Source organism: Delphinapterus leucas, unplaced genomic scaffold (assembly GCF_059928025.1).
Source record: "Delphinapterus leucas isolate spDelLeu-1000000601 "Yukka" unplaced genomic scaffold, BTC_Dleu_Yukka2 spDelLeu_asBTCV2_sq25, whole genome shotgun sequence".
Lineage (NCBI taxonomy): Eukaryota > Metazoa > Chordata > Mammalia > Artiodactyla > Monodontidae > Delphinapterus > Delphinapterus leucas.
The window spans coordinates 18,689,939-18,709,001 of NW_028322234.1; the positions used below are offsets into that span (position 1 = coordinate 18,689,939).

Here is a 19,063-nt window from a genome sequence, read left to right on the forward strand (position 1 = left end):
AGTCAGGAGGCAGCATCTCCGCCAGGATCAGCTCTGCCCTGGCTGGGCTGAGGAGATTAGCAGCTGGGGCAGCAGGGCAGGTGCAGCCCTCTGAACCCCGAGGGAACTCCACCTCCCACATCCCCCGCCCCCCAGCCTGGGGAGCTGACTACACCTGCACCTGAGCCCAGAGGGGCCTGGGACAAGACACCCCCCACCCCCCAAGTAAGCAAAAGCAACAAGCAAGTCAATTTGTATTGTGTGTTTTATTCCCACAAGGCAGCAGGGGGTGGGGTTGCCGAGCCGTGAGCCGGGCCGAGGAACCTTCCTCCGGCAGGGGTGCACGCCGGGTTCTCGGGTCTGCCCCACCAGGGGCTGGTTTTCAGGCAGACCATCATGGACGCCGGGTGGAAGGCTCCGAGGGGCACAGGCGGCAGGCTCGGGTCGGGGGAGCACACTTGTGGAGCTAGAGGTAGCACGGCAGGTCCTTCTCTATCACCTGCGGGGGAAAGGGGGTCAGGGGCGCCTCTTCCCAGGGCCCTCCCGGGCAGGCTCCCCAACAGACACCTACCAGGGGCTCTTCCATGGGACCGTACCGCTTCACCACACAGCCGTTCTTGTCAATGAGGAACTGCGGAGGAGGCCGTGTCAGGACCCGAGGCCACCATGGGGCTGGGGCGAGCCAGCAGTCCCCATGCACCGCCCCATTTAGGTCAGGGCCAGGGACCCTCAAAGCAGCCCAGCTGTGGCTGGGTCTGTCCCCGTCCCCCAGGCCCCCAGCATGCCTTACCTTGGTGAAGTTCCATTTGATGGCACTAGAAAAGAAGCGTGAGATCGTGAGGAATCCCGTGGCAGCTGCAGACCCCCCATTGCCCCTGGAGAGCCATCCTGACCCCCCCCCCCGCTCCCCGCCTCGGCCCCCAACTCACTTTCCCAGCATGCCCCTCCCCTTGGGCTGGACTTTCATCCACTTCCACAGTGGGTGGGCATCATCCCCATTCACACAGATCTTGCTGAACATGTCGAATTTGACGTTATGGCCAGCAGCGAACTCTTTGATCTCGGCGTTACTCCCTGGCTCCTGTACAGACAGGGGTGCTGGGGTGAGTAGGGAGGAGCCTGTACCCCTTTGGCTCCCGCTTCCACAGAGAGTCTCTCTCCCCACGCCTGCACACAGGGACACAGGGACATCCAGGGCCAGGTATGACGCACCTGCTTCCCGAACTGGTTGCAAGGGAAGGCCAGGATCCGTAAACCACGCTCAGCGAATCGGGCGTGCAGGTCGACCAGCTGAGTGTAGTTTACCTCCGTCTTGCCTCATTGCGAGGCCACATTGGTGATGATGCACACGTAGTCCCTGGAGGCAGGACAAGGCGGTCAGGTCATGGCCGCGACCTTCCCCCTGCTCCCTCCACCAAGTGGGCAGGTACCCACCGGTACTTGTCCAGGTTAACCATGTGCCCGTCGATGTCCTTAGCTGAGAATTCGTGCATGGAGCGAGCACTGCGCCAGTCGTCGCGGGACGTGCACTGCAAGACAAGGGCATAACGAGTGGCCGGCGGACCTCGGGGCCTGGAGCCCGCGGCCGCCCGGCTCGCTCGCCCAGCTCGCTCGCCCAGCTCGCCGAGGGAGGAAAACCGGAGTCCTGGGGCAAGTAAAAGGGGAGGCTCCACCTCCTCAAAGGCGCACGCTCCCCTTCACAGCAGGGCACATTTGACCGTAGACACTGAGACCCAGGAAGTGTTCGGAACCCCGCCAGGTACCCCAGCGCGTGGGGACGCCGCCCGCGGGTGTGGGGGCCCCGCGCGCACCAGGTCTTGGGACTCGCTGCCGCAGCCTCTTTTCCCGGCCGCGGGCCCCACCTGCCCAGGGCTCTTGGGAGTCGGCGGAAGCCGGGGGCGCGCCCTCCTGCGACAGCACTTTCGAGCCCTCCGCCTCCGGGGGGCTCGGCGCCGCCGCCCGGCCAGCAACCGGCGCCGCTGCCTGCGACGACCCGGGGAGCCGGCGGCTGCGCGGCCCATGCCCGCCAGTCTCCGGCCGCACCTGTGCCCACCGAGCGCCGCGCCCAGGGGACAAAGGGTCGGTAGCCAAGGGCGCTGGGCCGCTCCTCTGTGACGCCACCGCGCGGGGCCCCGGGGCGCTTAGGGCGGGGGAGGGGCAGTGACGCCCCGTGGCGCGTGATCCCGGATTTCCACCCCGTCGGACACCCCCGCTCTCCGGGCCGCAGGCGGGGCTCCAGTGGCCAACGACGCCTCCCCCAGCTGTCCCGACGCTGCAGCTTCTGTGCGTCTGGGACGCCCACCCGGGGGTCCCGACCGCCCAGCCCTGTCCCTGGTTCCCCACCGAGACTCGGACCGTGACCCCGGCCCGCGCGCTACCCACGGCCCCGACGGCCGCGGACGGGGCGCCGAGCGCTGTCCGCGCGCCCGAGGCCGGCGCCCCACGTCCAAGGTCGCCGCGGCCCCGCGCGCCGTAAGGCAGGCCGCGCGCCCGCCCAACGGCCAGTGGCGCCGCGCTCACCATGGTGCTGGCCAGGCCGGGCACGGCCAGGGCCCCGCAAAGAAGCGTCGGCTTCAGCAGACGACACAGGCGGTTGAAACTCATCGCGGCGGCAGCGGGGGCTCCCCGGGAGGCAGCGCTCCTCCCCTCGCCGAGCCGACCAATGGACGCGCGCCGGCGCGCCTCGCCTCCCTGCCCTAGACCACGCCTTCCAGCGCCCTCATTGGTTGGATGCGTCGGCTCTGCATACGCGTGCCTGCGCCAGCCAATACGGGGCCGGGGGGGGCTGGCTGGGCGGGGCCGGGGCCCGACGGCGGTTTTCGTCGCTGTGACTGCGCATGCTCATCGGCGGGCGGGTGGCAACGTAGACGCCAGCGGTGCGGTGAAGGCTTGCGAACAGTTATCTGCACTGAAGGATGCCCGACAACTTGAGATACTACTGGAAACCCATGGCGGGGGGGAGGGGGAGGGGTGGGGGAGGGGTGGGTGGGCTGGCTCGAACTCTCAGAAAACTCGCCCCAGCTCATTGAAAACTGTTTTTTTGTTTTGGTTTTTTTGGGGGTTTTTTTGCGGTACGCGGGCCTCCCACTGTTGTGGCCTCTCCCGTTGCGGAGCACAGGCTCCGGACGCGCAGGCTCAGCGGACATAGGTCTAGCCGCTCCGCGGCATGTGGGATCTTCCCGGACCGGGGCACGAACCCGTGTCTCCTGCATCGGCAGGCGGACTCTCAACCACTGCGCCACCAGGGAAGCCCGTGGTTTTTGTTTTTAATGTAAATAAAACCACGCTGGGTGTCGGAGACCTCCCCACTCGGGCTGCGGTGTCGCTGCGAGGGCCTGGGGGTCACCTAAGGCGACAGCCCCGGATGGTGGCGTCCCTGCTGCAGGGTGCGCCGTCAGCACAGAGCCGAGTGTCCCCGCCCTTGGACACCGCCGCCTTAGCTGCTTATATAAGTGACACGTGAGCCCTGGGGAGGGCCGTTAGCAGTTTACCCTGTGGTCCCGCCCCCCTTTCTCCTGGAGGACGCGCAGGTGTGTGCTTTGCAAGGAAAGCGCCAGCCCAGAGGGATCTGTTGTCATTTGCAACGTGACACAGCGTGCGGTTCGGGTTGGGGCTCCCGCTGGCTTGGTTCCAAGCTCATTTCCACTCGAGGCTCAGGCGTTTGGCCACCGCCCAGACCCACCCCATTCTCTGGACCTGAGTCACAGAATTCCACACCGGCCTGGCTGCCCCCACCCCCAGCCGTGGCTGGACGTTGACCTGCGGCCAGGAGGGTGTTGTGCTGCCCGTGAACTTCTCTCTCCTTCTTGGACTCTCCCGGTGAACGTTTCTGCAGAGGCCTTGGGGGCAGGACTTTCGGGGCTGGGGTCCTTTGGGGGAGAAAATGAGCCCCCTCCCTCTGCCCCAACCCAGGCCAACCCAGGGCTTAGACGGCCGAGTTTGGTGGCAAAGGGGACAGGATCCCCGGGACCAGGTTGCTACATTCCTTCCTTGCCCAATAGCCTTCACGTGCTTCTCCCTCTCAGCCTGGTCACGAGGGACCGGCGACTTCTGAAGTTGTTTCTTGGCTGGGAGCTCCCATTATCTCAACTGGGTGCCTCACTTCTCAGGAAACCCCCCCCTCACTTCCGCCCCCTGGCAGCACTGGGTGTCAGGCCACCCTGGTGAGTCTGAGTGGCCCTTGGGAAGCCTCAGCTGTTCCCAGTTTCCCTTCAGCTGGTATCTGTAACTTTGTCGTGAAGATGGCCACCGGCTGGCTAATTACTTGAGGGTTTCCAGAAAAACAGCTCAGGGCGACCTTCCCTCCCCTTGGAGCCCACCAAGGGGGAGAGATGGAGCAAGGCCTCAGCCCATTCCTGACTTCAGGCCAGTTAAAGTAAGAGCAGAACTGGGCAGGATGAGCTGCCCACTGTGGTCCCACTTGCTCTGAGATTTGTGCCTGGGTTTCACCGCTTTTCCACACTTTCCCCACTTTACAGAGGAGCAGTGGAATCCTGGGGAAGTCTCAAGGCTCCAGCGAGGCTCCCCTGTGGTGACCAAAGTGCCTGTGTCCCCCAGTGGGGACGCTGAGTTGCTTACCAGCCAGAGGCCTTTCCGGAACCAGGGCCAGATTTCTTCTTAGAAAAAAAAATGTTTTTAATTGAGTTAAAATCCACATAACATAAATTCACCATTTTAACCAAAGTGTACAATTAAGTCATTTCTAGTATATTCACAACGTTGTGGAACCATCACCACTATCTAATTCTAGAACATTCTCATCACCCCAGAAAGAAACCCCATCCGCATTTGTAGTCAACCCCCCAGCCCCCGGCCCCCACCGTCTACCTCCTGTCTCTATGAATTTGACTTCTCTAGGGACCTCATATGAGTGGAATCAGACAGTACTTCACTTTCTGTGACTGGCTTATATCATTCAGCACCCCAAAAAGTAACCCCCTGTCCCCATTACCAGTCTCCTCCAGCCCCCTCCCCCAGCCCCTGACAACCATGAATCCACTCTTTGTGGATTTGCCTGCTCTAGACGTTTCACATCATGTACTGTGTGGCCTCTTGCGTCTGGTGTCTCTCACTGAACATCACGTCTCCAGGGTTCATCCACGTTATAGTGTGAGTCAGTGCTTCTCTCCTTTTCATGCGGAGTAATATCCTATTATCTGAATGGACCATATTGCGTTTATCCGTTTGTCCATTGATGGGTTGTTCCACCTTTTGGCTTTGTAACGCTGTACAAGTTTTTGTGTGGGCGTATGTGTTCGTTTCTGCTGGGTATGCACCTCAGAGTGGAACTGCCGGGTCACATGGTAACTCTGTGTAACTATCTGAGGATCTGCCAGACTTCCCCACAGCCGCTGGTCCATCTCACATCCCCACTCAGGAGTGTGAGGGTAGTGGCCTGATTTCTTTCTTTTTTCTGATTTCTTTTTTGTTTAAACATTTATTTTATTGAAGTATAGTTGATTTACAAAGTTGTGTTAATTTCTGCTGTACAGCAAAGTGATTCAGTTATACATATATAACTTCTTTTAAAATGTTATTTATTTTATTTATTTATTTATGGCTGCATTGGGTCCTGGTTGGTGTGCGCAGGTTTTCTCTAGTTGTGGCGAGCAGGGGCTACTCTTCGTTGCGGTGTGTGGGCTTCTCAGTGCAGTGGCTTCTCTTGTTGCGGAGCACGGGCTCTAGGCACGGGCTGCAGTAGTTGTGGCATGCAGGCTCAGTAGTTGTGGCGCACGGGCTTAGTTGCTCCGTGGCATGTGGGATCTTCCCAGACCAGGGCTCGAACCTGTGTCCCCTGCACTGGCGGGATTCTTAACCACTGCACCACCAGGGAAGCCCAGTGGCCTGATTTCTGAACCTTGGGCTCTGCCAGTTGGGCTGCATGGTGGCGAGGTTCCAAGGAGAAAGTTGCCACTCCATGTGCTGTTGCTGAGGCCACACCGTCACAGGCAGGATTCTGAGTCATGGGCCTTGGGGTTGGGCCCGCCTGCTACTGTGAGCCCTTTCTCCTCTCTCTTCCCTGCCCCCAAGAACAGCAAGGCTACCTAATGTCCCCTGTCACTCGCACCTGGGCCCTCCGCCCTTACCATCTAGGCCACCCTCTGGATCCTCCAGCAGTTCTGCCCCCTCCCCCACCCAGATTTGCCCATCACCTAGGCAGACACCCTTTGTCCTGTCTTAAACCCACTCTGGACCCTCTCCCTGTTCCCCTTGCTACATCCACATCTCCAATATCTTTCCTCTCATAAATGCCTCCCCCAGCCGGGCCCCATCCTTGGATCTGCCCTCTGCGGTCACAAACAGTGTCCCCTTGGCCAATCGCCTGCTCAATCCTCAGATCCGCTTTGACGGCTGCTCTGTCCCTCCTCCTTCCAACAGCTGCTTCACTGGGCTCCTGGACACCTGGCTTCCACCCACCCTCTATTTTTTTTTTAATGTTTATTTACTTATTTATATTTGGTTGCGTTGGGTCTTGTTGCTGTGCCTGGGCTTTCTCTAGTTGCAGCGAGCGGGGGCTACTCTTGTTGCAGTGCGCGGGCTTCTCATCGTGGTGGCTTCTCTTGCTGCGGAGCATGGGCTCTAGACGCACGGGCTTCAGTATTTGTGGCTCACGGGCTCTAGGGCTCAGGCTCAGCAGATGGGGTGCACGGGCTTAGTTGCTCGAACCTGTGTCCCTGTGTTGGCAGGCGGATTCTTAACCACTGCACTGCCAGGGAAGTCCCTCTATTCTTTTTAAGAAGCACTTATGCATTGCCAGCGCTGCAATCATCAGCCACGTACCTATGCAGTGGGCGCTGTTCTTGTCCCTGTTCTACAAGTTGGGGGGGACATCGAGGCACAGAGAGGTTAAGTAATGTGCCCGGGTCACACAGTCAGGACTGGAGCCCAGGTGGCCACACCCCTCTACCTTCTGCTCTTTCCTCCCCTCCTCCTGGCCTCTGAACAAAGTAGGCAAGCCTCGCGCCTAGCCTCCGATCTGCTCAGTGATCTCATCCAGGCTCCCAGCTCCTGTCTCCACTGTACACCCACAACACCGACGTCTGTCTCCACTCCAAGCTCATCCCGAGTTCCAGACTTGTATCCCACTGCCCCCTGGATGTCTCCCCTTAGGGTCCCCTGGGAACCCCAAGCTGACCACGTCCAAGACCCCCTCCCAAGCCGCCCCACACCTTCCACCCCAGTCGCTCTCCCTCCTCTGCCCGCCTCTGCGTCTCTCATCTCCACATCCTGTCCACCTGCAGATCCTGTGGGCACTGCCCTCCGGACACCCTGGACCTGCCTGCTGCTCACCCTTCCCTTGGAGCCATACCTATCTCTGGCCAGAACGGTCTTCCTCAGCCCCCTCCCTGGTCTCCCTGCTTCTGCCCCGCGGAGATGCTGAAAATGTTTGCAAACCTGAACTTTTCAACCCAACCAGCAAGGCCTCCCAGGATCTGCCCCACCTGACCTCTGACCTCTTCTCCCACCCCTCCCCCACCACCGGCCTCCTTGCTGCCAACACAACCAGGCATGGTCCAGCCTCAGGGCCTTTGCACACACTGCACCCCTGCCTGATACACTTTCCTCCAGACATCCCCACGGCTCCTACCCTCTCACCCTTTGGGTTTTTGCTGGAAACTTCCTTGACCACATTTTTTTTTCTTGTTTTCTTCTGGCCGAGCGGCGTGTGGGATCTCAGTTTCCCCCACCAGGGATTAAACCTGGGCCTTCGGCACTGAAAGCACGGAGTCCTAACTACTGGACCGCCAGGGAATTCCCTTCCCTGACCACATTTGGGACTGCAAACCTCCCGTCTCCCTCAGCCTGGTATATTTCTTCTTCCACAGCATTGTCACCTTCTAACATACTTTATTATTTACTTATTATGTTCACTGTTTCTGTCCTGTCTCTCCCTGGCATGTAAGGGTGCTTGGCCTGTTTTTTTCACTGTCCCTGTGGTTGCTCATTAAACATTGAATCATTGAATGAATGCATTACTGAATGAGAAGTTACCAATGCAGAGGCACTGGGCTCGGCAGGGGTGGGCAAACCTCCTGTACGAACTCGGGGGCAGGGGCAGATGCGGACTGTAAAAACATGCAGTCTTGGGGGCTGTGGGGTATCCAGGCAGGGGCTGGGTTGGGGCTCACGGGACAGGAGAGGGGGAAGACAGAGGTGGAAGCATTTCATAAGCACCAGGAACTATTCCAAGCGCCTCCCAAGTACGACCATCTCCTTAGATCCCCAGCTAACCCTCTAAAATGGGGACACTTTATTTCCATTGTACAGAGGGGAAACTGAGGCTCGGGGGCATTAAGTTGTACGTAGCCCTGAGCCAACTGAGAAAACCCCCTACAATTGGACGCACAAACACTCATGGAGCGCCTCTTAGGCCGCCCGACGGTCCCCGGGAGCTGAGCAGACCCCTGACCCAGTCAAGGCCTCAGTTTCCCCGCCCACACTTCGCCTCTGTTCTCTGGATTCTAAACGGCCCTCCCAGGCCAGCATTGAGCGGAAACTACAACTCTCGAGGGGCCTTGCGGTCAAAGCCTCGCGAGAACTTCCGAGGCGCGGGTGGCGGTGCTGGTCGCACGCTTCTTGCGCAGCCAACCGTCGCTTTAGTAAGGCTCGGGCTGCCTTTGGCGCTGCCGCTCCCGAAGGTCGCTTCATTAAGGCATTCGCCGGCGACAGCCCTGCAAGGGGAGGGCGACGTGAGGGGGCCTGACCGGGGCTCGGCGCAGGCGCAGTGAGTGCAAGCGGCGGCAGCCATGGACGACGAGGAGGAGACGTACCGGCTGTGGAAAATCCGCAAGACTATCATGCAGGTGAGCAGCGCGCTTGGCGAACGCGGTGAGAACGAGCCTCGCTCCCCCAGGCGAGCCGGGTACGCAGCAGCCGGAGCGCGGACGGCGGGTGCGAGGCCCGGAGGTAGAAATGAGCTTCCCCACCCCCGGCCGCGCGGCTGGAGCGGAGGGGTCGGGCTCAGGCTGGGCCCCCGGGGCGGGGGTTTGCGGGGGACGGAGTCGCGAGTCCAAGAGCCCCCCGGGAGGGGGTCAGGGTCTCGCTCGAGCTGGAGAGAGGGAGGACGGCAGACGCTAGGCCGGCGCGTGTTTGTGTCCATGGAAGGTTCTGATGCTACCTGCCGGGGTTCTTGAATTCCTTAATCAGTAGAAATTGATAGCAGGCCAGACGAGAAATTTAAGCCAGGCTTTATTGGAGTTTGTGCTGCAGCGTGAAGGAGCGAAAACAAGCAACAGGTGCCGTTGCTCCAAGGAGGGCGAGCTGGTGTCTTAAATGGGGTGAGGGTGGGGACGGGTCCAGGGGTCAGGCCGGAGGGGTGGCTTGGAGGGGTCTGCCCACCCCCTTGGTGGTGCTGTGTGCAGGGATCATGCCCAGTACCCTGCTTTTGCTCCCGGCTCCTCAGAAGTGGCAGTTAGGTTCTTGGCCTTTTTTTTTTTTTTTTTTTTTTTTTTTGCGGTACGTGGGCCTCTCACTGCTGTGGCCTCTCCCTCCGGACGCGCAGGCTCAGCGGCCATGGCTCACGGGCCCAGCAGCTCCGCGGCATGTGGGATCTTCCCGGACCGGGGCACGAACCCGTGTCTCCTGCATCGGCAGGCGGACTCTCAACCACTGCGCCACCAGGGAAGCCCTTATGGTTTTTCTTGTTGTTTTTGTTTTTTCTCTTCTTGGCCTTTTTGTATCTTGGTCCTTGTTTGCCCCAACTGCGCATGTGCGTAGTTATTTCTAGTCCCTTAGATATAGTTTCTGGGTGTTTTGTTGCTGGAGGAGACATTTGCCCAGGTGCAAGGGCTACAGCAAAAGGTCCCAGGTCCCAGACTGCCTTATCGGCACCACCTCAAGTGCATATCACAGAATCCCGGGGTCGTGGGGGTGGAAGGAACCCTGGTGGGCTTGTCTGACCGCTGTCTGGTGGCTACTTAGATGTCCCAGCCACCAACTTTGAATTACTCGGGCCGGGGCCGGGTCATACCAGCGTTCTCTGTGTGCCTCGTTCTTTAATCCACCCCGTGGGAGGGGACCAGTGTGATGCCACGGAGGCTTGCGGCCTTGATCAAGAGCACCCACCCTCCCGGGAATCCTGCTGGGCTAAGGCCGGGTGGTGGCCCCCAGCCTCTCTGCCACTTTGGAAAGCTGCCCAAAGACAGGGCCGGAGCAACTGTGCTTCTGGCTGACAGTGTCAGGGGTCCCTGGGAGAGGAGACCCAGGGCTCTGGAGGGAGACTTGGCCGAGGAAAGTGGGTGAGGGCAGGGCTGGGCTGGGTAGCGATTCCAACCTTCCTTTCTTTGTCTGGGTCCTCATCTAGTGCACGCACTCAGAGCCCCAGTTTCTGAGGCAGGACCTAGAACTGCCGACCCTCAGGTCTTTGCCTGGTTTTCCAACCGGCGTCTGCCCAGCCAGCCGTCCCTGTCTGCCCCAGACCCTGGGGCCTGGCTCTGCATTCAACAGCCCTCCTCACGTCCCAGCTCTGTCCCAGTCTCCTCCGCAGTGACCTCGCCTACCCCGAGCTCTTGCTGCCGTCCCCCCTCCGCCCTGGGGTCACCTGGTCCTTTCTCTTTGCAGCTGTGCCACGATCGTGGCTACCTGGTGACCCAGGACGAGCTGGACCAGACACTAGAGGAGTTCAAGGCCCAGTTTGGGGACAAGCCCAGTGAAGGGAGGCCTCGGCGCACAGACCTCACGGTGCTGGTGGCCCACAACGATGACCCCACTGACCAGATGTTCGTCTTCTTCCCAGGTGAGGGGCAGCTCAGGGCCAGCTCTTAGCAGCCACCTGCCTTGTGACCCAGAGTCTGCCTGCTCTCATCCTTCTGCTCCCTTGCCCTCCTTGCTGTGGGGACTCCTTTTCCAGCTTCCTCTTCTCGGTCACCTTCCCCATTCTCTCTTCCTCAACCCTTTTCTCTGACCAAGGTTATCACAGGCCTCCCAGCTGGGCCCCTGGGTCCTCCCTGCCCTCACCCGTCAGCCCAGCTTCTGCTCCCAGTGCTTGCCCTTCCTGCGCTGCTGCAGGACTCCTGCCTTGTCTCGTCCCTGCCGGTTCCCCCCTCGCCTGCTTGGTCAGTGTCCATCCATAGTCCCTGGTGACTGAGCTCAAGTGCCTCCTCTTTGGGAACCCCCTCTGAGCCCTGGGTTGAGTGAAGACAATCCCTCCAGCACCAAGGGTGTCCCAGGACCCCTGTGTTCCTCTGTCTTTGCACGTCCTACACTGAGGCAGCCTGGCTCTAAAGCCCCAAAGGTTAGGGGGCCTTGTTGGGTCATGAGCACCTTGGGGGCCTACCCGAGCACCGTGAATCAAAGGGGTGGGCAGAAAATGCTTGTTCAACAGACCCAGGTGGCACTTTTTAAAAAAATTTATTTTATTGAGGTACAGTTGATTTACAATGTTGTGTTAATTTCTGCCATACAGCAAAGTGACTGAGTTATAAATATATATACATACATATATATATGTTCTTTTTCATATTCTTTTTTACTATGGTTTAATCCCAGGATACTGAATATAGTTCACTATGCTGTATAGTAGGACCTTGTTTATCCATCTTACAAATAATAGTTTGTATTTGCTAACCCCAAACTCCCAATCCATCCCTCCCCCAGCCCCCTCCCCCTTGGCATCCACACATCTGTTCTCTATGTCTGGGAGTCTCTTTCTGTTTTGTAAATAAGCTCATTTGTATCATCTTTTTAGATTCCACATATAAGTGATATATGATATTTGTCTTTCTTTTTCTGACTTACTTGGCATAGTTTGGTAATCTCTAGGTCCATCCATGTTGCTGCAAATGGCAGTATTTCATTCTTTTTGATGGCTGAGTAGTGTTCCATGGTATATATATACCACATCTTCTTTATCCATTCATCTGGACATTTAGGTTGTTTGCATGCCTCGGCAATGGTGAATGGTGCTGCTATGAACACTGGGGTGCATGTATCTTTTTGAATTATAGTTTTGTCTGGATATATGCCCAGGAGTGGGCTTGTTGGGTCATATGGCAACACTGTTTTTAGTTGTTTTTGTTTGTTTGTTTGTTTTTAAGATTTGTTTGTTTGTTTGTTTATTTATTTATGGCTGCGTTGGGTCTTAGTTGCAGCATGTGGGATCTTCATTGAGGCATGCGGGATCTTCCGTTGCAGTGCACAGGCTCTTCAGTGCGGCGCGTGGGCTTCTCTCTAGTTGTGGCATGCGGGTTTTCTCTTCTGTAGTTGTGACATGCAGGGTCCAGGGCACGTGGGCTCTGTAGTTGTGGCGTGTAGGCTACAGAGTGCGTGGGCTCTGTGGTTTGCGGCACGCAGGCTCTCTAGCTAAGGTGCGTGAGGCCTCTATTGTGGCGCACGGGCTTAGTTGCCCCACGGCATGTGGGATCTTCGTCCCCTGACTGGGGATCAAACCCACGTCCTCTGCATTGGAAGGTAGATTCTTAACCACTGGACCACCAGGGAAGTCCCCTCATGTTTTGCATTTAAATCTTTGAGCCATTTTGAGTTTATTTTTGTATATGATGTGAGGGAGTGTCTAACTTCATGGATTTACATGTGGCTGTCCAGCTTTCCCAACACCACTTGCTGAAGAGACTGTCTTTTCCCCAGTGTACATTCTTGCTTCCTTTGTCGAAGATTAATTGACCGTAGCTGTGTGGGTTTATTTCTGGGTTCTCTATTCTGTTCCATTGATCCATGTCTGTTTATGTGTCAATACCATGCTGTTTTGAAAACTGTAGCTTTGTAGTATTATTGTAAGTTTGGGTGAGTTATGCCTCCTGCTTTTTTCTTTTTCCTGAGGATTGCTTTGGCAATTCTGGGTCTTCTGTGGTTCCATGTAAATTTTAAGAGTATTTGTTCTAGTTCTGTGAAAAATGTCATGGGTAATTTGTGCTGGGTTTTAGCTGTGGATCCATGAATTGCTTTTTTTATGTTGAGATATATTCCCTCTATACCCACTTTCATAAGAATTTTTATCATGAATGGATGCTGAATTTTATCAAATGCTTTTTCTGCATCTGTTGAGACAGTCGTGTGGTTTTTGTCTTTCCTTTCGTTGATGTGGTGTATCACATTGATTTGCATATATTGAAGCAACCTTGTGACCCTGGGATGAATCTAGGTGGCACTTTTAAGAAGAGTGTCCCTTGTGTGTGAAACGTATTTATTGTAGACTTTGGTGCCTAAGCATGTGCCTCCCGTGGTGCCATCTCGGGGGTGGGGCCACTTCACTTCCTGGTCTTTACTGACAGTGGGGGTGTCCTGCTGTCTCAGATGGGCCGTGGCACAGGGTTGAGGTCCCTGCCTGTGTTAGTTTGCACGGCTGCTATAACAAAACCCCACAGACCAGGGGCATAAACAGACAGTGCTTCTCTCCCAGTGCTGGGGGCCTCTCACTGGTGTGTAGACCTCTGTCTTCTCCCTGTGTCCTCACATGCTCGTCCCTTCCTGTGTGTCTGTGTCCTGATCTCTTAAGGACCCCAGCCTCACAACCTTGTGTTACCGTAATTACTTTTTTAAAGACCCCATTTCCAAACACAGTCTCATTCTGAGGTTCCTGGGGGTCAGGACTCCAACAGAGGGACTTCGGGGACAGGGCACTGCCGGTCGGTGGAGTGGGGTGTGAGGAGAATGGCGAGAGGCAGCGGACGTGCTGCACACGGACTCCGGGGCTGCCCCAGCCGCCAACCTGCTGGGCTACTAGGGTCCAGCCGTTCTCTCGTGTCAGGCCCCAGGCCCTGCGTGCTGCCGAGACCGTGAGGACCCCCGGTGCTGGCAACGAGGAGCTGGGTGGGCTGTCTCTGTGCTGGGACCGTGCTCCCCGGGTCATCTCGCCTCCACTCAACTCTGAACACCCCAGCCCTTGTCTCGTGGGCCCCTGGACTAAACAAACTGCTTAGTCTGGGACTTCCCGAACCTCAGAACCGCTGAGGCACCGCGCAGACCCAGACTCCCAGACCCCACTTCCAGAAAGAGGTCCCTTAGGTCCGGGGCCCAGGGCACCTTTCAGCTCCCACGTGACATGCAGGCAACCAGCACCCCGTTCTAGGACTGGCAGCCGGGTTCTCACTCCGCAAACGGTAGGCCGAGGCCCCAGTGGGGGAGCGGCACTGCAGCGCCTTGGCAGGGGTGGGCTAGACAGGTGCCGGGCAGAGGGCGGTGGGGGGCGGCCAGCGTCCACCAGCTTGTACTTGGTCTGCAGAGGAGCCCAAGGTGGGCATCAAGACCATCAAGGTGTACTGCCAGCGGATGCAGGAGGAGAACATCACGCGGGCCCTCATTGTGGTACAGCAGGGCATGACACCCTCCGCCAAGCAGGTGGGTGCCCGCCCCCTCTGGTCCCCGGCTGTGGGTTGGACTGGCCTAAGTGGAGGCTGGTGGTTGGGATGGGCAGCTGGCGAGCACCTTTGTCCCCGTGTGAACAAGGGGACACAGGCTGTGGGGTCCAGGGAGGGGTTGCTGCACCAGCTCCCGGCAACCGTGGGAGCATTTTGACAGACGGGCCCTCACCATTCTTGCAGTGAGACCGAGGCCTCGGTAATGTGCTGAATGCCTGGGAGGGGCGGGGTGGGCCTCTCCCCAAGTGGAAACCCTACCCACTGAGGTGGGTTTTCTTGATGTGTGACGCAGGACCCGCGCAGCTTCCCGGGTGCCAGCTGCCTGCCAGGAAGGGCGTGGTGGGTGGGCCCGGGGCCAGCGCAGGGGGCGGGTGGCCGCCTCAGCTGTGCCTGAGGGTCGGTGTCTCTTCCAGTCCCTGGTCGACATGGCCCCCAAGTACATCCTGGAGCAGTTTCTGCAGCAGGAGCTGCTCATCAACATCACGGAGCATGAGGTACGGGTGGAGGACGAGACTGGAGACCCGCTTCCTGCCCCCCAGGCCCCTCACCTGTTCGGGGTTGGCGAACATCCAGGTCTTGGGGAGGGGAGTCCGGGAGCCCCTTCATGGTGGAAAGAAGGTGGGCCGGGGTCTCAGTGTGTGGCCCTTGGGCCAGGAGCAGCTGGGGCCTTGCTAGGAGGGCAGGTTCCCAGGCCCACCCAGCCTGCAGAGTCAGGAGCTTGGGATGGGTGGAATCTGCATGTCCCCAGGAGCCTCGGAGCTCCGGGATTGTGCCCTGCGGCCCATCTGCACGGCTAGGGGTGTAGGCTCCAGGACCCCCGTCACAGTGTGGAGTCAGGACTTGTGCAGATGCCTGGGGCCCCCACGTTGCACCCCTCCTCTGGAGGGCCTGTGGGGTCTGTCGCAGCCCTGTGGAGACCCAGGTTCTCTTCTCACAGCTGGTCCCAGAGCACGTTGTCATGACCAAGGAGGAGGTGACGGAGTTGCTGGCCCGGTAGTATCCTTTCTGGCCCCCGGCCGGGCCCGGCTCCTCTCCCCTACAGCTCTTCCCACAACACCCCCAGTCAGTCCAGCAAGGCCTTTTCCCTGACCTGCTTCTCAGTAAACTCCGAGAGAACCAGCTGCCCAGGATCCAGGCAGGAGACCCCGTGGCTCGTTACTTTGGGATAAAGCGAGGGCAGGTGAGAAGCCCCTCCCAGGGAGGAGCTGGGCCCACCTCCAGCCCCCTTCAGAGCCCAGGCTTCTGAGCAGGGCAGGAGGGACCCCGGGTCCTGGGAGCCAGCCCACCTGCTTTCCTGCCTCTGCAGGTGGTGAAGATCATCCGGCCCAGCGAGACTGCAGGCAGGTACATCACCTACCGGCTGGTGCAGTAGCGGCCCGACAGACAGATGAGGCGAGAGGGCGCCGAGGGCCGGGTGTGGGCGGCCGTCCCAGCCCTGTGAGTGAGCCCCGCCTATTACGTGCTCTGGAGGGAGCTCACATCCAGCCTGTGCGCCCAGCTCATGCGACAGACAGGTCACACTGCTGGCTGCCCCCCCTCTCTCGGCAAGTCCCCCGGGGGATGGAAAGATGGGCTGTGACGACCCACCAGGCTGGGAGTGTGGTGGCCGGCTGTCCAGGGGAGTCCGCTCCTCCTGGGAACCTTGCCTCTGCTCCCCTGGGCCGCAGGGTGGCCCGCCTTGGGCCTGCCTTTCCTGGCCTGAGGGTCCCCGTGGCCTCTCCTGGGCTCCTGGACGCTGAGCCCCACCCTGGATCCCACCTGATGGTGCTTTGGGAGGGGACAGGATACCGCAGGGTGGCCCCGAGCTCCTCCCGGGCTTCTGTCGCCGTGTCCCCCACACAGCGGCCCCGATGCTGCTTGTCTGGGTGCTCCAAGGGCAGCGGGGAGTGAGACCGATTGCTACGGAATGCTGGGTATCTTAACGAATTAAAAATATCTTGAGTAAATAAGTTCACTTGTCTGAAAGACCAAGGTGGAATGTCTACCCGGTTTGCTGTGAGCAGCCTTGCTCGGGCTTCTGTCCCCTCAGCGGGGTCTTGGCCCACTTCCCCCTGGTGGAGCTGTGAGGGAGGGGCTCCAGTGCCGCCTTCAGCTTTGCTTCTTGGTGCTTTTCTTGCATAGAAGTTTGGGATCAAACTACCCCCTTTTCCCTCTACTAATTTCAGAGGCCTCCTACCCAGGCTAAGCGCAGTTCTGTGGTTTTGTTTAATAGCTTCATTGAAGTAGGATTTATATACCATACAGTTCACCCATTTAGAGTGTATGGTGCCATGATTCTTAGTATATGCACAATCGGGCACCCATCACCACAGTCAGTTTTGGAACATTCCACCCTCCTAAAAAGAAACCCTGTCCCTGTCAGCAGTCACCGCCCCCCTGCCCCCAGCCGCTGACAGCCACGAATCTGTGTCTGTGGATCTGCCTGTTCTGGACATTTCCCGTCAGTGGAATCACACACCGTGGGTCCTTCTGTGTCTGGCTTCTTTTATGGAGCATCGTGTTCTCACGGTTTGTCCACGTTGTAGGAGTGTCAGGGCTTCACCCCTTTTCACGGCCGAGTGATGTTCCCGTGTGTGGAGGGACACGTGTTCATTCTTCAGTTGATGGACCGTTTCCATTTTTTGGCGACTGTGCGTCATGTTGCTGTGGGCATCCAGGTGCGAGGTGGTGTGGTTGTATTTATTTCTCTGGCTGTGGGTGTGCCTCGGAGTAGAATTGCTGGGTCCTGCAGAAGCTCTTGTTTCCTTTGGAGAGACAGGCTGTCTCCGCCGCGGCTGCCCCGGTTCCTGTTCGCGTCTCCACCTCCTCACCAAATCGCGGCGGGGGGTGAGTCGCTGTGGTTCAGATTCACTTGTCTGATGCTGAGGGTGGTGAGCACCTTTCCCTGGCTCGCCGGCCACCCGGCGGTCATCTCGGAGACGTGTCTGTGCACAGGTCCTTTGCCCCTTGTTTAACTGGGTTGTCTCTGCCGAGTTTTAGGGGTTCTTTATATATTCTAGGCTCAGGTGTCATATTAGATATACGCTTTACAAAAATGTTTTCCCACCTTTTGTATTTCTTAGCTAGCCCCTTGTAGCCTTTATACATAAGACTCGAATCCTGGGATTTACTTCTGGGCATCATATGACTTGGGGCTGTCACTCTCCCCCAGACAGCGGTCTCGATGCTGTTTGGTGAAGAAGCAAAGGTGCTCTCCTCACTGCCTTGAGTTGCCACCCTCGTAGTGAACGCACAGATTCATGTGGGTCTGTGTTGAGATCCTCTTCTTTTCCATTGATGAATTTAGGTTTTAAAATCTTAGTTTTATACTACATCTGATAGGAGAACAGGTCTCCCCTTTCCCCCAGATAGACATATATCGTTTTCCAAAACGATCTTGGCCAAAAGGAGCCAGACACGGACGGATGAATCCTGTCCGATTCCACTCACAGGGGTCCCTAAAGGAATCAGGTCCGCAGAGACAGGAAGCAGGTGGAGGGGGAGGGGATGGGGAGTCAGGGTTTCACGGGGACACAGTCTCCCTTTGGGAAGATGAGAAAGTTCTGGAGATGATGGTGAAGATGGTTGCACGACAATGTGAAGTTGCTTAGTGCCTGTGAACTGTGAGGTTTAAAGTGGCAAAAATGGTAAATATGTATAATTTACAGTTTTAAAAAATTGTCTTGGCTGTTCTTGAGTATTGATTCTTGCAAATGAATTGTAGAATCAACTCACTGATTCCCTGAAAATGCTTTCTGCTCCTGGTTAGGGTGCTTGTTCTCCCAGCTGGGCACAGACCTGTCCCCGGGTGCGGGGTCTCAGGTGCGAGGTGTGGATGCCCCTTACGTCCTTCATCCAGTGGCACCAGCTCCCCTTTGGGGTCCCCTGCTTGTTGCTGGGGCACCAGTTCTGCCTGCCTGCGCCACCACGCACAGCCTGTTCTGAGTCCCTGAGATTGGTCCTGACACCTGCCTGCCTCGGGGCTTCAGGAAGTGGGCCCCCCCGGGTCTGGAGGCAGGGGCTGGCTTTCACGCAGCACCCCCAGTCCCCCACTCCGGCCACCAGGACATGTTGTGAGCCTGGGCCAGCCTTGTCTGAAGGTGGCGCAACCTGTGAAGTTGTGTGGCACGATCCGCCAGGCTCTTTAGAGATGCTTTGGCACCTGACAGTGGGGCGCTTTCTTGCCGTTACCTGTCTTGCTGAGCACTCTGAAATGTTAATATTTGCTCATTCTTCTGAGCATTTTTTTAAAAAACATAGATCAGGGTCAGCAAAGTTTTGCTGTAAAGGGCCAGACGGTCAATATGTTGGCTTTGCTGGCCAGGTGGCCCTGCTACGGTTGCTCAGCTCTACAGGGCAGAAGTGGCCACAGGCCACATGTAACCGAGAGGGTGTGCCCCCACCCCACCCCACCCACCCTCCCGGCCCATTATCTCTGTTTGCAAAACACATTGGTAGTTTGCTGGCTGCTTCCCCCCCACCCCACCCGCCGCTCACTCTTAGGAAGCGTGTGCAGGGGCAAAGCGCCCTGACTGCCACAGTGGGTCTTATCTAAGCCTGGGTGGGGGACTGAAGTTTGGGGTGAGCTGTTCTGTATCAGGAATGGAGGCCCAGCAGCTTTTACCATGACTGGGTGTGAATTCCATCTAATTCCTCAAACGAATAGTTGTGTCTCTGCTGAGCTGGCCCCAGCCCTCTGGGATAAACCCGACTGGGGCCTCTGAGCTGGGTGAGGGGTGTTCGCCTCTTCCTCGCTGTGCCGTTCCACGCGGTGGCCGCTGTCTTCCAGA

At 57.9% G+C, this 19,063-nt stretch overlaps 2 protein-coding genes across 3 annotated transcripts; one reads left to right on the forward strand and one right to left on the reverse strand.

Moving 5' to 3' along the window:
• Window positions 1-226: 226 nt before the first annotated feature.
• On the reverse strand, window positions 227-2,631 carry GPX4 (glutathione peroxidase 4). 2 transcript variants are annotated; one of them, XM_022565742.3, is made up of 7 exons: window positions 2,500-2,631; window positions 1,414-1,508; window positions 1,192-1,336; window positions 909-1,060; window positions 770-794; window positions 551-610; window positions 227-478 (listed from the first exon to the last, which is right to left on the reverse strand). In XM_022565742.3, the coding sequence occupies exons 1-7, from the start codon at window positions 2,581-2,583 to the stop codon at window positions 446-448; spliced, it is 594 nt and encodes a 197-aa protein (XP_022421450.1). In that variant the 5' UTR covers window positions 2,584-2,631; the 3' UTR covers window positions 227-445. The 2 variants fall into 2 exon arrangements, with proteins under 2 accessions (XP_022421450.1, XP_022421448.1); XM_022565740.3 differs by lacking the exon at window positions 2,500-2,631 and adding an exon at window positions 1,842-2,437.
• A 6,028-nt stretch (window positions 2,632-8,659) lies between these two features.
• On the forward strand, window positions 8,660-16,243 carry POLR2E (RNA polymerase II, I and III subunit E). The gene is made up of 7 exons (XM_022565682.3): window positions 8,660-8,783; window positions 10,540-10,714; window positions 14,159-14,274; window positions 14,708-14,788; window positions 15,232-15,290; window positions 15,396-15,474; window positions 15,601-16,243. The coding sequence occupies exons 1-7, from the start codon at window positions 8,727-8,729 to the stop codon at window positions 15,664-15,666; spliced, it is 633 nt and encodes a 210-aa protein (XP_022421390.1). The 5' UTR covers window positions 8,660-8,726; the 3' UTR covers window positions 15,667-16,243.
• The last annotated feature ends 2,820 nt before the right edge of the window (window positions 16,244-19,063 follow it).

Coding starts and splice junctions, on each gene's coding strand:
- POLR2E (XM_022565682.3), top strand. CDS start 8,727: ATGGACGACGAGGAGGAGACGTACCGGCTGTGGAAAATCCGCAAGACT. Junction 14,789..15,231: donor TCAACATCACGGAGCATGAG/GTACGGGTGGAG, acceptor CTCTTCTCACAG/CTGGTCCCAGAGCACGTTGT. Junction 15,475..15,600: donor TTGGGATAAAGCGAGGGCAG/GTGAGAAGCCCC, acceptor CTGCCTCTGCAG/GTGGTGAAGATCATCCGGCC.